Source organism: Lissotriton vulgaris, chromosome 7 (assembly GCF_964263255.1).
Source record: "Lissotriton vulgaris chromosome 7, aLisVul1.2, whole genome shotgun sequence".
Lineage (NCBI taxonomy): Eukaryota > Metazoa > Chordata > Amphibia > Caudata > Salamandridae > Lissotriton > Lissotriton vulgaris.
This window is the reverse complement of record NC_141695.1, coordinates 1,756,384,608-1,756,401,183: the sequence shown is the minus strand read 5'-3', so window position 1 is coordinate 1,756,401,183 and position 16,576 is coordinate 1,756,384,608. Positions and strand designations below refer to the sequence as shown.

General features: G+C 47.9%; 1 protein-coding gene across 1 annotated transcript in view; it reads right to left on the bottom strand.

The window, feature by feature from the left end:
- Positions 1–16,576, bottom strand: part of LOC147706593 (uncharacterized) — a 108,620-nt gene that overhangs the window by 66,417 nt on the left and 25,627 nt on the right. The window contains exon 2 of the mRNA XM_086933084.1: positions 796–1,161. Coding sequence (XP_086789210.1) covers positions 796–1,161 — 366 coding nt within the window. The remainder of the gene's footprint in view (positions 1–795; positions 1,162–16,576) is intronic.

Genomic DNA, 16,576 nt, shown 5'->3' with positions numbered 1-16,576 from the left:
CACTCAAGACCCTGAGCACCTGGAGTAAGACAAGTGTCCGAGGGTCACACAAGACCTCGAGCTCCTGGAGTAAGACAAGTGTCCGAGGGTCACGCAAGACCCCGAGCTCCATGAGGGAGACAAGTGTCCGAGTGTCACAATAGACCAGAGCTCCTGGAGTAAGACAAGTGTCCGAGTGTCACAATAGACCCCGAGCTCCTGGAGTAAGACATGTGTCCGAGGGTCACTCATGACCCCGAGTTCCTGGAGTAAGACAAGTGTCCGAGGGTCACACGAGACCCTGAGCTCCTGGAGTAAGACAGGTGTCTGAGGGTCACACAAGACCCGAGCTCCAGGAGAAAGACAAGTGTCCGAGGGTCACACAAGACCCAGAGCTCCTGGAGTAAGACAAGTGTCCGAGGCTCACACAAGACCCCGACCTCCTGGAGTGAGACAAGTGTCCGAGGGCCACACAAGACCTCGAGCTCCTGGAGTAAGACAAGTGTCCGAGGGTAACTCAAGACCCTGAGCTCCTGGAGTAAGACAAGTGTCCGAGGGTCACTCAAGACCCCGAGTTCCTGGAGTAAGATAAGTGTTTGAGGGTCACACAAGACCCCGAGCTCCTGGAGTAAGACAAGTGTCTGAGGGTCACACAAGACCTCGAGCTCCTGGAGTAAGACAAGTGTCCGAGGGTCACACAAGACCCCGAGCACCTGGAGTAAGACAAGTGTCCGAGGGTCACTCAAGACCCCGAGCTCCTGGAGTTAGACAAGTGTGGGCAGGTAGCACTGACAGGACAGGTGTGACTGACCTTACCGTGCACTCTGAGCTGTGCTGTGGCCACCTGTGGTCCCCTCGGTTCCGCGTAAATTCGCACGGTGTAGTTTCCGCTGTGTTTCATATGCACATCTGTGATCCGCAGAGACCCGTCCGGGAGCAGTGTCTCTCGGCCGGTGGATTCAGGGCCATAGAAAGGAGGATAGCTGCCAGAGAGACTGAGGAGGATGTCATCTCTGCGTGTCCCTCCGCCCCTGAACCAGCCAACATATTCTAAACTCCCCTCGTACCGCAGAGACAGAGTGACGGTGTCTCCCACCGCCGCGGTCACCACATCTGGAGTGATTGACAGCTGCGCCGCTGTGCACTGGAACAATGACGTCACCCAGACAGACGTCACCCAGGCTGAAAGAAAACACAGAAGAGAAACAACATTAGAGGCGCTGCGGCTGAACCCCAAAAACAACAGACAACAGTGGGTGCGAAGAGACAAAGTCAACTGTAACTAGATGAATGGATTACACAAAAGCATCACAATGTCAGTGCAGAGCTACAATGACCTTGAAGTCATAGACAACCTATTTTAAATCAATACGCAATTATCACAATTCATTCGAGAAATACTACCTGATAAAATATACATAGTTATTCCCCCTGTTAATTCCATATTCCTATGCCAGGGTTACCCTATAATGCAAAATCTAATCAAGCTCCTGTAAACCCAGCCTATGTCCTGCTCTCACAGGGAGTGTGGTGTAAACAAGGGTCTTGTCTCTTCATCCTCCTCGGTGTTAACTCAGTAACCTGGACCAGTCTCCACAAACCTTGGTAGCATCACTGACCCGAGACCCCAAATGTCCATTACACAGAGCAGAAGCGTTGCTTGGGGCGCTCCAGTGCGTGAAAGGTTAGTAAATGTGCCCTACATGTGGTGAGAGCCTACAGACAGGTCACTCTGCTCCAGAGACCCTCAGATCTCCAAACCCACAGATTTATTGATCCAGTCCAGTGAGGCGGCTTCGAGGAGGGAATTGATGAGATGCAGACCCCTGGTATTGCCAATATCTGCCATCAGGGCTGGTGGGGGAAGTGACGTGCCTTCCATAGTAGGCGTGGCCACCTCTTTGACACTACAGCTGACTCTAGAGTCACCCCCTTGTGTCTGACCAGAAGTAAAGGTTGATCGGGTTAAACTCCTTAAGCCTTTGTGAAAGGGAGGGAGCAGAAATACTCACTATTTACAAAGATATGGATCATTCCTGCTCTCTCCTTGCACTGGTGCACGGTGTGCTGTCTAGCGCCAACGCAGGCCCCATGGTGCACAATAGTGCTAGGGAGGCCGTATTACAGACAGGATTGTTTTTGTGAAACAGGGATACCTTCCTGCACACAAATAATCCTTTCAGACGTTTTCCTCTTTCTATGTGCGCTGCTGAGTGCCGCTCATGTGGAAAGAGAATATAATGAGGAGAAATAAACATATTTCTCCTCATTACGCCTCCCTTGGGAAAGCGTCATCACTTCACGCATTCCCAGGTTTAGATGTCTTTGTATATCTGGGAAAGCGCCAACATCCATGGGTGGCCACAACGCAACGCCCACGCTCCGCCCTTGGAACGCCTTCCAAGTAGAAATGTAGCGGGATGCCGCTCATGCAACTGCACTGAGTTACATTTTTTCCGAAAACCACGCGAGATGGCGCAAATCGCCCCTGACGTGGCTTTGTACATCTTACTGTTAACTTTGCGTTGTCCGTGTGTCACTTGCCATGATGCAAGGGCAACACTAAGAATGCTTCATAAATATGGAGCTATATTTATCATTTTTCACACAACGCAATGCCGCAATTCACCTTGCTTGAACTGAGTACAAGGGAGAGGGCGGGAATGAGCCATATTTACCAAGATATGAGGCATTCTACTCTCTCCTTGCACCGGTGCACGGTGTGCTGCTAGCGCCAACACAGGCACCCTTGCACAATAGCGCCTGCAGTACAGACAGGATTGTTCTTGTGCGGAAGGGATACCTTCCTGCACATAAATAATCATTTGAGACCTCTGCCTCTTTCTGTGTGCGTTGCAGAGTGCGGCTCAAGTGGAAACAGAAAACAACGAGGAGAAATAAACAAATTTCTCCTCATTACGGCCATTTTCACACATTCCCAGGTTCGCTCATCATTGTAAATTTGGGAATGTGCCAACATCCATGGGTGGACGCAGGGCAACGCTCTACCATGAAATGCCTCCCAAGTGGCTCGGCCGCCATCTAGGGAAACCTACCAAACGCACACATTTCTGAGAACTAGACACCCCGGGAGTCCAGCGAGGTATGGCTTGCATGGGTCCCCTAACGTGTTTTACCCTGAATCCCCTGCAAACAACAAATTTAGCTGAAAAAATGACTTTTTTTCTAAAATTTCTGTGTGGGAAAGTTCAGGAATCTACGTGGATCCGCAAATTTCCTTCCACCCAGGGTTCCCCCAGGTCTCCCGATAAAAATTATACCTCACCCGCGTGGGTAAGTCAAGTACCCGCGACAGGCAAGGGCCCAAAACCTATTGAGGCAACATCAAAATTACCTATCACAAAACAACCTGACTTTGCAAGGAGGGTCCCGTGGGTTTTTGGCCCCTGACTCGGCGAGCAACTAGGGAAACCTACCAAACTCACACATTTCAGAAAACTAGACACCAGGGGTATTCCATAGAGGTATGGCTTGCATGGGTCCCCTAAAGTTTTCCTACCCAGAATCCCCTGCAAACCTCAAATTTAGCAGAAATAAATCACATTTTCCATTTATGTTTTGCATGGGATCACCGTGCCGGTACAAATGTCCTACCACCCAGCGTTCCCCTTGTTCTCCAGAGTAAAATGATACCTCACTTGTGTGGGTGGGCCAAAGGCCTGTAACTAGGAAGAACCCAAAACATAGGGATTTAGAGTATAGCACCAAGACTACTAAGCGCTACATTTTTAAAAAAAATACGTTTTTAGCCAGTTCTGCTTTGGACACCCACACAAGTGAGGTATCATTCTACTCGGGAGAACAACGGGAAGGCTGGGTGGTAGGACATTTATGCCAGCACTGTGATTCCATGGAAATATATGTGCATATATGTTTTTTTCAGCTTAAATTTGAAGTGTGCAGGGGATTCTGGGTAGGAAAATGTTGGGGGAACCCACGCAAGCTATACCTTTCTGGACTCCCCCGAGTATCTAAATTTCAGCAATGTGTCAGTTTGGTAGGTTTCCAAAGATGACCGCCGAGCCCGGGGCCAAAAACCCAGGTGACTCCCCTTGCAAAACCAGGTTGTTTTATGATCGGTCATTTTGATGTCTCCTCAATACGTTTTGGACCCTTACCTGTCGCGAGGTATGGTTTGTGTGGGTCCCCCAACATTTTCCTACCCAGGATCCCCTGCAAACCTCAAATTTAGTGTAAAAAATCACTTTTTTCTCAAATTTCTGTTTGGGAAAGTTCTGGAATCTGCGTGGATCCACACATTTCCTCCCACCCAGTGTTCCCCCAGGTCTCCCGATAAAAATGGTACCTCACTTGTGTGGGTAGGCAAAGTGGCTGAAACAGGAAATTGCCCAAATCGTATTGTGGAGACTTCAAAATTACCTATAACAACACTACCTGGTTTTGGGGAGGGGGGGCACCTGTTTTTTTGGCTCCGGCTTGCCGCAAGCTAGGGAAAGCTACCAAACCCACATGTTTCTGAAAACTAGACACCCTGGGTAGTGGTATGGCTTGCGTTTCCCTACCCAGAATCCCCTGAAAACCTCAAATTTAGCTGAAAAAACATATTTCCACATATTTTTGTGTGAAATCACTGTGCTGGCACAAATGTCCTAACACCCGGCATTCCCCTTGTTCTCCCGAGTATAATGATACCTCACTTGTGTGGGTGTCCAAAGCAGAACGGGCTAATAGCGTATTTTAACCCCATGGCTGCTAGGCGTTTTCCCGTCCTGCGCTGGGTTTTATTGTTTTATATTGTTTTATGACGAGCTGGCCTTGTCATCCGCGCACGGCAGGTAAGCGCCATGACGAGGCCAGCTCGTCATTAGCCTCGAAGGGGTTAAAACAAATATAGCGCTTAGAATTCTCAGTGCTATTCTCTAAATCCCTATGTTTTAAGCTCTTCCTAGTCAGAGGCCTTTGGCCCACCCACGCAAGTGAGGTATAATTTTACTCGGGAGAACAAGGGGAACGCTGGGTGGTAGGACATTTGTGCCGGCACGGAGATCCCACGCAAAAATGTATGGATAAAGTGATTTTTTCAGCTGAATTTGAGGTTTGCAGGGGATTCTGGGTAGGAAAACGTTGGGGGACCCATGCAAGCCATACCTCACTGGACTGCCCTGGGTGTCTAGTTTTCAGAAATGTGTGAGTTTGGTAGGTTTCCTGAGATGGCCTCAAAGTCAGGGGCCAAAGACTCATGGGACCCCCTCGCAAAACCAGGTTGTTTTGTGATAGGTAATTTTAATGTCGCCTCAATAGCTTTTGGGCCCTTGCCTGTTGCAGGTACTTCACCCACCCACGCGGGTGAGGTATCATTTTCATCAGGAGACTTTTGGGAACAATAGGTGGGAGGAAATTTGTGGATCCACGTAGATTCCAGAACTTTGTCACACAGAAATTTGAGAAAAAAGTGATTTTTTTCAGCTAAATTTGAGGTTTGCAGCGGATTTTGGATAGGAAAACGTTAGGGGACCCATGCAAGCCATACCTCGCTGGACTCCACCAGGTGTCTAGTTTTCATAAATGTGTGAATTTGGTAGGTTTTCCTAGATGGTCGTCGAGTCAGAGGCCAAAAACTCACATGACCCCCCCTTGCAAAACCAGGTTGTTTTGTGATAGGTAATTTTGATGTTGCTACAATAGGTTTTGGGCCCTTGCCTGTCGCGGGTACTTGACCCACCCACGCGAGTGAGGTATAATTTTTATCAGGAGACCTGGGGGAACGCTGTGTGGGAGGAAATTTGTGGGTCCACGTAGATTCCGGGACTTTCCCACACAGAAATTTGAGAAGAAAGGGATTTTTTCAGCTAAATTTGAGGTTTGCAGGGGATTCTAGGTAGGAAAATGTTGGGAGACCCACGCAAGCCATACCTCACTGGACTCCCCCAGGTATCTAGTTTTCATAAATGTGTGTTTTTTTTAGGTTTACCTAGATGACCACCAAGCCCGGGGCCAAAAGCTCATGGGACACCCCTTGCAAAACCAGGTTGTTTCGTGATCTGTAATTTGGATGTCGCCTCAATAGGTTTTGGGCCCTTGCCTGTCATGGGCAGTAGGCCTACCCATGCAATTGAGGTACCATTTTTCTCTGAAGACTTTGGGGAACGTGGGGTGGGTTAAATTTTGTGGACCTACGCAGATTCCAGAACATTCCACTACAGAAATGTGAGGAAAAGGTGTTTTTTTGGACACATTTGTAGGTGTGCAAGGGATTCTGGGCAACAGAACCTGATGAGAGCCAGTCAAGTCACCCCATCCTGGATTCCCCTGGATGTCTAGTTTTCAAAAATGTATAGGTTAGCTAGGTTTCCTTAGGTGCCGGCTGAGCTAGGGTCCAAAATCTTCAGTAAGGCACTTTGCAAAAAAGGGACAGTTTTCACAGTGAAAATGTAGTGTGTTCACGTTGTGTTTTGGGCCGTTTCCTGTCGTGGGCACTAGACCTACCCACGCAAGTGAGGGACCATTTTTCTCTGAAGACTTTGGAGAACGTGGGGATGGTTGAATTTTGTGGATCCACGCATATTCCAGAACTTTCGACCACAAAAATGTGAGGAAATGTTTTTTTTTTACAAATGTTTAGGTTAGCAAGGGATTGTGGGTAACAGAACCTGGATTCTCCTTGATGTCTAGTTTTAAAAAATGTACAGGTTTGCTAGGTTTCCCTATGTGCCGGCTGCACTAGTGCCCAAAATCCACAGGTAGGCATATTGCAAAAAACAACTTTTTTCCTACCGCCCTGTAGGGGTGGTATGGGGGGGGGGGTTGCCCCGATATGCCTCCAAGGGGGGCAGAAACACTGTGGCTAATTTTTTGGGGGGTGGGGGCATTGGTATGCCCATTCTGGGCTGTCCCCACCCCCACGCATAAAAAAAGCCAGCATAATCATTAGCGTCTAGTGGGATATTTGCCCCCATCTTCCCCCCAGGGGGGGGGCAGAAAGACGGTAATTGTTGCGGGTGGGGGCATTGATATGCCTGTTTTGGGCAGCCTCCACTCTAATTAAAATATGCCCTAAAACATCTATGGCTACTGCCCCATATGCCCGTTTTGGGAACCCCTACCCTAATTCAAATCTGCCCCAAAAAATTCCCGGCATCTAGCTGGCTCCCCCCCCCCCCCGTGAGGCAGATTGAGGGCTATTGCCCCCATCAGGAGTTTCTTGGGCAAATTTGAATTAGGGTGGGTGCTGCCCAAACCAGGCATGCCGATGCCCCCACCCTAATCAAAATTTGCCCAAAAGACCCCAGGCGTCTACTGGGCTTTTTGCCCCCCGCTGGAGGCAGATTTGGGGCATCTGCCTCAAGGGGGGGGCTCAAAGGCTGTCATTTTTGCGGGGGTGGCGGCATGGGAATGCCCATATTAGGCAGCCCCATCACAAATTATAATTTAAACAATCATTTGCAATGCAATAGGTCTCGCATTAGGAAAGTTTGTGGTATTGGTATTGTAAATGACAAATATTGTATTTATGTTTTGGTTTTGAAAATAGCGAAATTAATAGCTTTGTCATTTACGATACCAATAGTTTTAACTTTCACAAACGTGACACCTATAGCATTTCTAATGCAATATGTGTTGTATTTACATGACTTAGATGTATTAATATTACAAATAACAATGGCTTTTATTTTTTTTTAAAATGAATACTTAAATAAAAGTTATTGTAATTTATAATGGCAATAGCTTAAACTTTTGTAAATAACTTTTGGGAAGATTATGTTCAGTGTATTTTATTGTGATGAAAATCCAAGAACAGAAGTGAAATATTAACATATTTTTTGTGACATTTGTAATACATCGTGAAACATTGAGAGAACATATTAGAACCAGTTGTTATTGAATGGTTGCACAGAGAGATGCTGTGGCGTTCAGTGGTGCTGAGTGATGCTGTTGCCTTCAGTGGCGTTGAGTGATGCTGTGGCGATGAGTGATGCTGTGGCATTGAGTGATGCTGTGGCATTGAGTGATGCTGCGGCGTTGAGTGATGCTGCGGCGTTGAGTGATGCTGTGGCGTTGAGTGATGCTGTGGCGTTGAGTGATGCTGTGGCATTGAGTAATGCTGTGGCATTGAGTAATGCTGTGGCATTGAGTGGTGCTGTGGCATTGAGTGGTGGCATTGGAGGGTGGAGTTGGAGGGTGGAGTTGGAGGGTGGAGTTGGATTTTGAGGGTGGAGTTGGATTTTGTGTGTGGAGTTGGATTTTGAGGGTGGAGTTGGATTTTGAGGGTGGAGTTGGATTTTGAGGGTGGAGTTGGAGTCCGTAGTTGTAGTTTGCGGGTGGATTTGCAGGGTGGATTTGGATGTTGGAGTCAGAGGGTGGAGTTGGATGGTGTTTTTGGAGGGTGGATTTGTAGTTGGAGGAAGGAGTTGGAGTGTGGATTTGGAGTGTTCAGTTGGAGGGTGTAGTTGGATGGTTGAGTTGGAGATTGTAGTCGGAGGGTGTATTTGGAGTGTGTAGTAGTGCTTGGATGGTGGATTTGGATGGTGGATTTTGAGGATGGAGTTGGAGGGTAAAGTGGTGGTGAGTGATACTGTGGTGGTTCTGAGTGATAATGTGGTGGTGGTGGTGCTGTGGTGGTGTTGGGTGGTGTTTATTGAATTTGTGGTGGTTGTATGTGGTGCTGTGGTGGTCCTGAGTGATGCTGTGGTGGTGCTGAGTGGTGCTGTGGTGGTTTTAAGTGAAGCTGTGGTGATTTTGTGTGGTGCTGTGGTGGTCCTGAGTGATGCTGTGGTGGTGCTGAGTGGTGCTGTGGTGGTTTAGAGTGAAGCTGTGGTGGTTATGGGTGATGCAGTGGTGGTGTTGTGGTGGTTCTGGGTGGTGTTGAGTGGTGATGGGCTTGTGCTGAGTGGTGCTGTGGTGTTGCAGAGTGATAATGTGGTGGTGCTGAGTGGCGCTGTGGTGGTGCTGAGTGGTGCTGTGGTGGTGCTGAGTGGTGCTGTGGTGGTGCTGAGTGGCGCTGTGGTGGTGCTGAGTGATAATGTGGTGGTGCTGATTGATAATGTGGTGGTGCGGATTGATGCTGGAGTTGCGCCGAGTGATGCTGGAGTTGCGCTGAGTGATGCTGGGGTTGCGCTGAGTGATACAGAAGTTGCACTGAGTGATGCAGGGGTTGCGCTGAGTGATGCAGGGGTTGCGCTGAGTAATGCTGGGGTTGCGCTGAGCGATGCTGGGGTTGCGCTGAGTGATGCTGGGGTTGCACTGCGTGATGCTGGGGTTACGCTGAGTGATACAGGGGTTGCGCTGAGTGATGCAGGGGTTGCGCTGAGTGGTGCAGGGGTTGCGCTGAGTGATGCTGGGGTTGCGCTGAGTGATGCTGGGATTGCAAGGAGAAGAAAACGATCCTAACAGGGGCAGAAAGGCACAAGAAGCGAGTCTAACAGAGGGTAGAAGGGCAGAAAAACAAGGGAAAAACGAGTCTAATAGGGGCAGAAGGGCACAAAAAACGGGTCTAACAGGGGCAGAAGGGCACAAAAAACAAGTCTAATAGGGGCAGAAGGGCAGAAAAACAAGGGAAAAACGAGTCTAACAGGGGGCAGAAGGGCACAAAAAAACGAGTCTAACAGAGGGCAGAAGGGGAGAAAAACCCGAAAAAACGAGTCTAATAGGGGCAGAAAGGCACAAAAATGCTTGTTTTTTTACTGTTATTTTTCCACCACCAACGTGACCCAGTGCCCCCACTCTTCCCCGTGCGTAGCCAATGTTAAAAGCACACAGCGTAATAAACTAGATAGAGTAGTAGAAAGAGTGTGTGAGAAAGAAAGAATGAAGGGGAGAGAAGGTTATAGATGCACAAAGAAGAGGGTGTTTGTGGTTTGGATTTAACAAAAAGTTATGGTAAAGAAACTGTGCTGAAAGACTTGAAGTGAACCAATATGAGAAATGCTGGATTAGTACGTGAGAGAGTGAGAGAGAGAAAGGGAGTATGGGGAGGGGCACTAAGGGGGGGTGAGAAGTGGACCTGTAGTCAGTATGATGATGTAAATGAAGGGAGCATGTGTGAGCAGGCATTTTAGAGAGGACATATTTAGTTTGAGGGAGGGATGTAAAGGAGCAGTGGAATTGTGATATGAGAGGTGGTGGCGGTAGTGTGAGGGAATGAGAGGGGGCAGTGTGCTTGTGTGGAAAAGATGATAAGGTTTTTTGAAGTGCAATGTAGAGATGGGTTGTATTTACATTTTTTGTTGTGGAGTTGTGTAGTGAAAATATGTTGCCTGGTGTGATGCGGCATTATGTGGTTAGAAATTAAATGGTATGAACTGTAGCGGAATTAAGTAGAATGAGATAGTGTGTTATGTATTTAAATAAGTGGATTAGTTGAAAGCGCTGCTTGTGGGAATTTGCAGCAGCGGCTAGCACTTTAAACAGGATTGTTCATGTTAAGGGCTGGGATTCCATTGTTTACATTATGAAGAGGGGGAAGGGGCTACACCGTGCACTTTTACACTGCAGTCACTGGTTCAAAGCACAGGGGTTTGATGTAGACTAAGCGGTGTCTACAGTTTGTGAAACATTTGTCAATTGTGAATAAAGCAGCATCAGTTTGCAACACTTTTTTAAAAGCATTTGAAGTCATCACTTTATTCAGTTCGAAAACGAGTAATCGGGGGACCAGATGAAAGTCATGTATGGGGCTGCACAAAACCTCACCGAACATCCCTGACAAAATGGTCAATTAAGCTGGGCAAGTAAACACGTTTTAAAGGAGAATATAAGTGTACCTGGTAACAGCTTGCAGTTTAAAAGATTATATTCCACAAAATGCAACAACCCACTCATTCCAGTAAATTAAATGTCTCTTACTTTTTTCCTCTGAAAATTGTTTGATAAAAAACATTTAATTTAATTCAGAGTTGCGATGTTGTGTTGTTCTGCTGAGGAGAGACACCATTAGCCAAATTACAGCGCACTGCTCCACGCTGTCCAATGGCGTACAAAAGCTCCTGTTTGCAGTGGTGTCTGTGGGGGCTGTGGGCACAGATCACACCACCCGACCACGGACATCCAGACAACTGGAGCAGTGGGGGTCATGGACAACAGGATCAAATACCAAGCTGCTGGGAGAGGAAATGGGAATGGGAGGAGGACGGTCAGGAAGGACGCAACAGGCAGTCAGTCTGAAAGCTGCAGGCAGAGAGCTCTGTGACTGCACCGAGCTCTTCACAAAAATAGTGGCCACCTTCAGAAAACATATAGAAACAAAGCCCTCCAATGTGCATAAGCTTCACAAAAACCGAGGCAAGCTTCCTAAAATGTATTAAAACAAAGCCGTACAAAACATCGTGCACAAGGGTCACGAATCACAAACAAGCTCTTGGCATTGCTGTGGGGAGGGGGGGAAGAGAAATGCACGGTCTGGCGGCCGTGAAAGTGAAGTGAATAATTAGAGGAGGAGTAATGCCTGCCTGAGGCCGAGCGCACGCTGGGGGAAGCTTCAGATGCCAGTGGGAGGGAGGCTGGGAGGGAGGCTGATTGCTTTGATGTGGACGCACAGATGGTGCCTGTGGGAGAAAAGCGCGTGCTTGTTCACGTGAACTGTTGAAAATCCGCCGTTGGTTTGACAATTATTTAGCATACTAAAATTCGACCCTATCCATTCCTTGCGGAATGGTATAGGCTCGACCTAAAAATATCCCTGACGTATAGTGGGCTTTTTGCCCCCACGGGGGGCAGATTGAGGACTACTGCCCCCAACTGCCCCCCAGGTGGGGGGCAAAAAGACAAAATCACAACAAATACATTTGGGCGGAGCAAAAGCCATTGCCCAAGGGGCCGCTCCCCCTCCCTGGTTTCTAGTGGGTGGATCCCTGCTTGGAGATCGCCCTCCTGGGGTGATCCCCAAGCAGGGATCCACTGGGGACCATTAGAAAGGGGAGATTCTCCCCTTTCCAATGATACCTCTCCGTCTTTCTAAGTGCCTGGGGGGCTGAGATAGCCCTTGAGCACATAGAAAGTGAAACCAATTCAGTTTCGGTTTGTTGTCAATGACGACAGTACAACGTGCGCGCTGATCGTCATTGCAGAGAAACCAGGGTGGGGCCTGGGGAGCTGGGGAAGCTCGGCTTTGGGGGAGAGAAGGAAATCCCTCTGCTGTCTGCAGCAGAGGGATTTCCTGCCCCTGTCCTCATGACGGAATGGTTCTGTCATGAGCATCGAAGGGGTTAATAATTTGGAGGGGCGACCTGTAAATAATGGCCCGGTTCATCAGGAGCTACATTTGGGTAGAAGCCTTGACATGATGTTAAATCGGGGAGTGAGGTCCGAGGCAAATCACACTGTTATTATTCCCGACAGCGGTCAAGCACATTACCTCAGTACTCAGGGTAGTCTCCCCGGTGTAATAGCCCCCGGGCCATTTTTACAATCTGTAGTACTCCCATTAGCAGAACATAGAGGGCACGGGACAGCAGGCTCAGGCGCTACCCATGCACAAGCAGTGAATACCCCTAATGCACCATTAGCTGCTATAGGAATGCTAACGCTGGGTAACAATGGGAGTGACTTTAATCTATCGAGCCTTCGAAGGTCGAACTTAAGACACAATATGAACCTAAATGAGACCTTATATCTCCCGCCAGAAGCAACCCCTTACACCATAGTGTTGACAAATGTCCCTCCACTGCCCCCTCGTGCCCCCGAGCACTGGACAACACTGAGAAACAAGTTGCGGCATCTACCAGATATTCTCTTCACTGAATTTAAAATGGCAGGAAGAATTGACCAGGTCGGCAAAACAAAGAAGCACCTGGCAGGTGATTGTGTAGTTTTAACTTTTAGATCCCCGTATCTGGTGCAGTCCGTTCTTGGTAGGGCGGCAACCAGTTTACTATGACCCAGGGGTGAACAACCTTTACAACGAAACTTTTACAACGCACTCATTACAACGCAAACCATTACAACGCATTGCACTGGAGGGCGCTCTAGGATAGGGAATAAGTTTAATTTACTATCCAACACCTTCCCTAGTGTCCACGGGGACTGGTGTTGGAATAGTAAATTAAACTTTTCTCTATCCAGCACCTCTAAGCGCTATGCGTTGTAAAGGTTTGCGATGTAAAAACCGCGTTGTAAAGGCATACCTGGTAAAAGCATGCATTGTAGTGTCATACATCCTGACCCAGGGGATTCATATCAGACCATTAGGGTAGTACTTTTACAAACCATTCAAGAGCACTTGGAATATTTGCTTGGAGGAGAGTCAATTAAGTAATATGCAGCATAGGTGTAGGCTCCCAGTCAGTAGCTGTTCTGACACCTTCAATAATTTAGAAGATATAGACTGACTAAATGACTCTAGAAACATCTACCCTACCCACAAGCATGACCCTGGAGGCTATATCACTGACATACTACCTATAAAGAAATCCTCTCTTGATTATAGGAAAATGAAATGAATAACTATCCTTTAATATCTGATGCTAAGGAGCTCAGAGATGGGACCTTGGGAGCTATTAGTTTGAACCGGACAGTGTCCCCATCCCCAATAAACATCTAAATGTAAGTCGGCCACCGACTGATAACCGTGAACCACCTCCTAATAACACTAGATCACTAGGGCACTCAGATAATGATGTAGAACCACTTCTACTATCAGTAACCTTGCCTTTTGGAATATAGCAGGTATGACAGCATAAAGTGTCTGTCATACCCATAGCAGCAGTCCTGCAAATCTAAAGGTGTGAAAAGCACAGCACACCAACTATCAGCGAACGCCCTGCCTGCAGTGAGAGGAGTGCGGATCAGCCTTGCAGCATCGGGCATGCACAACACTCCGTGAAGGCGCAGACTGCAAGATGGTCACGTGCTGCAGCACCAAGAAGGCTGTTGTGAGCTACCTCGTTATTCAAGCACTGCAAAGTACAATAGTTCTGCACCCAATATCAGCGATGTGCTTGTAGTGCCCTCCCTCAGACTTGCAGGAGCAGCTCTGTAGTCCACAAAGTCGCTGGGACGAAAACAGTGCACTGGGCACATCTGGCTAGCAACACACTCTTGCAGCAAGTTAAGCCGGCTCGATGAGAAATACACGGCCGGCCTGCAGTATGAGGAAGACTGTCATAGTCTCCATAGCTGATGTGGCAACACCACTTACCACGTGTGGTGGCCCTGACCAGAAGACTGGGGCCGTGCCCTGCCGCACAAACACTGAAGGAGGCAACCACCGGCCTGGTGTGCCCCCCCACCAGCAAATCCAGCTCTGCGTGGCTCTGCGTGACTGGAGGCTGTAGTAAGGCCTGTCGCAGCCTCACAGCCTCAGGCAGTAGTGCCACCAATGGGTCTCTGCGGTGAGCTGCATCTAGCTACGCAGATAGGAAGCAGCTTGGAACAGACTAAGAATTTAAAAGAAACTTGCCGCCCAGCATGTTATGAACCGCAATAACCCCACTCACCTGAGGACTAAACCGTTCATGAAAAAAGATGCAGCTGCTTCGTGAGAGGCGCCCGGCCATCTATATCGACTGCAGCATACCATTAGCAGTAACCCACCAAGGGGGGAGACGGTGGCTGCACCGGCTCTAAGTGACACCCCTTTGGCTCCAGTGGCGTAACGCAACTTGAGGGGGGCCCCCTGCAAAGGATATGGAGCAGCCCCCCATTCCCCGCATCAGTAAAGAGCTACCTGCCATACTGCAGGGGCTCACCCCAGCCATGAAAAAAGGATTTCTGGTTCCGCCATTGGTCACATTTGCCATTTCTTCGGGCGATTTACATACATCAGTAAATACTGCTGCTGCACCCTCCAGCAAAGTTACATAACACTGCCTCCAGCCGGCCCAACAAACTCATCTTCCTACTTGATGACCCACCTTCAAGCGTAGCCCGCTCAATTAACCACCTTCAAACACAGACCACTGCTTTTGTGCCTGCTACTAACGCATCCATTAACTCTACTCTCACCTCTATGAAACTCGCAGTTATGCTTTCCACCTGCCTTTAAAACCACCCCTCGGATGTCACTGTGAACCTGTGACTGCTGCCGACTGCTCCCCTGTCCACCACCGACAGAATGACTGATGCCGGTCTCCATCTAACCACTACCTACCAGTAAAGACAGAGACTTTCAGCTGCTGCCCTCCCCAATGCCACTGTAGTAGTTTAAAAACTGTTAAACAATCTCTTCAACTGACCACAACAAAACAGTTCTTCCTGCTAGCCTCTACGGCATCAAAGCCGTTCCTGCTACTTTTTATCCTCTGCATGATGCACACAATAATATTAACTGTACAAAGGGTCCGATTATTGTTTGATCACACCAACAATAATTAACACTATGTACCCCACTAAACCATACCTCCTGTCAAAGGCAAACCTGATCCCAGGTGTAGCACCAGTCAAACACCAGAGACAATTTACGGGTCATGTAATTAAACCTAAAGTGGCAAAATAGCATTGCCTGTCAGCCCAGCGAAGTCTGCAACTGCACAGTAGCCATCAATACCAAAAACATCTGAAGCGCATTTCCACTTCCTTTCAATGGCAGCTCCTGATACATATTCCTATGACTGCTGGGTGGCATCTACCACAGACAACAGCATTCTTTGTCTCCCTAAGTCTAATCGAATGCTGTTGGTGAACGCTCCTCGTCCCCCTTCCTTACTAATAACTAATGGAGGATAATGAAAAAAATATATAGTATTTAGTATTTTCTCATGCAAATAGTGTATGAAGCACTTGCTGCCCGCAGTCCTCACCAGATCCACACGTATCAATTTTCTGCTATCGCACAATCCGTCAACCCTATCATTATCTGGAGATGTTTGTTATCCCTTTTGTGAACTGGGAAAAGCAATACCTTGCACGAAAATAAGTCCCTTTAAAAACGTTGCTACTTATACGGGCTCGCAAAGCACTTACTTGTTTTACTATCTGTCGTTTTAAAGCAAACAGGTAACTCATTCTAGGATTGGAATTATGGCTTAGAAGAGTGGAAGTTAATACTGAGACGTAGGATGATTTTTTGCATGTCTGCTAGACACTCATTCTTCCCTGAGTGCGCACACAATGTAACAATACAATTTAGCTTAACAAATTGTTCAGAAATGTACCCAAAGGTAAAGAAATAGCCCATATTATTGTTTCAAAGAAAAATAGATAAGCGTTCACTTTATACGCCCTGACATAAAATCCTTTGTGTGCACAGCTTCTCCAAATCCACACCATCTAATTCCGCCCTGCCAAGTATCACGCATCTGGCGTTAGACTAACGCATTTCAGTGTGGTGACCCGCATCACTGCACTGAAATGCAAAATCAGGCATAACAGGCATCGCGCCTCCTTGGGTACCAGTGCTGCTAATCAATGCAGGTGTAGTATTATTTACATGTGGCCGCCGTCTGTTTTCTGGTGATTCCCCAATCTCCTAAATGCTATGCAGTAAACTTCATTATGCTGTACAGCTGCCTGTGTGGTAGCCCTGTAATGAATGTCCCTTTTCTATGCCCACAACATTTTGCCGTATTTCCGTAGTGTGTCCGTGAAGTTAGGCCTCGCGAAGATTTGTTGCAGGTGCCGACGCGCGCTCAATGCACTTGCAGCCCTAAGATGTCAGCCGCTTCGAGTGCGACATCTGCAAGGA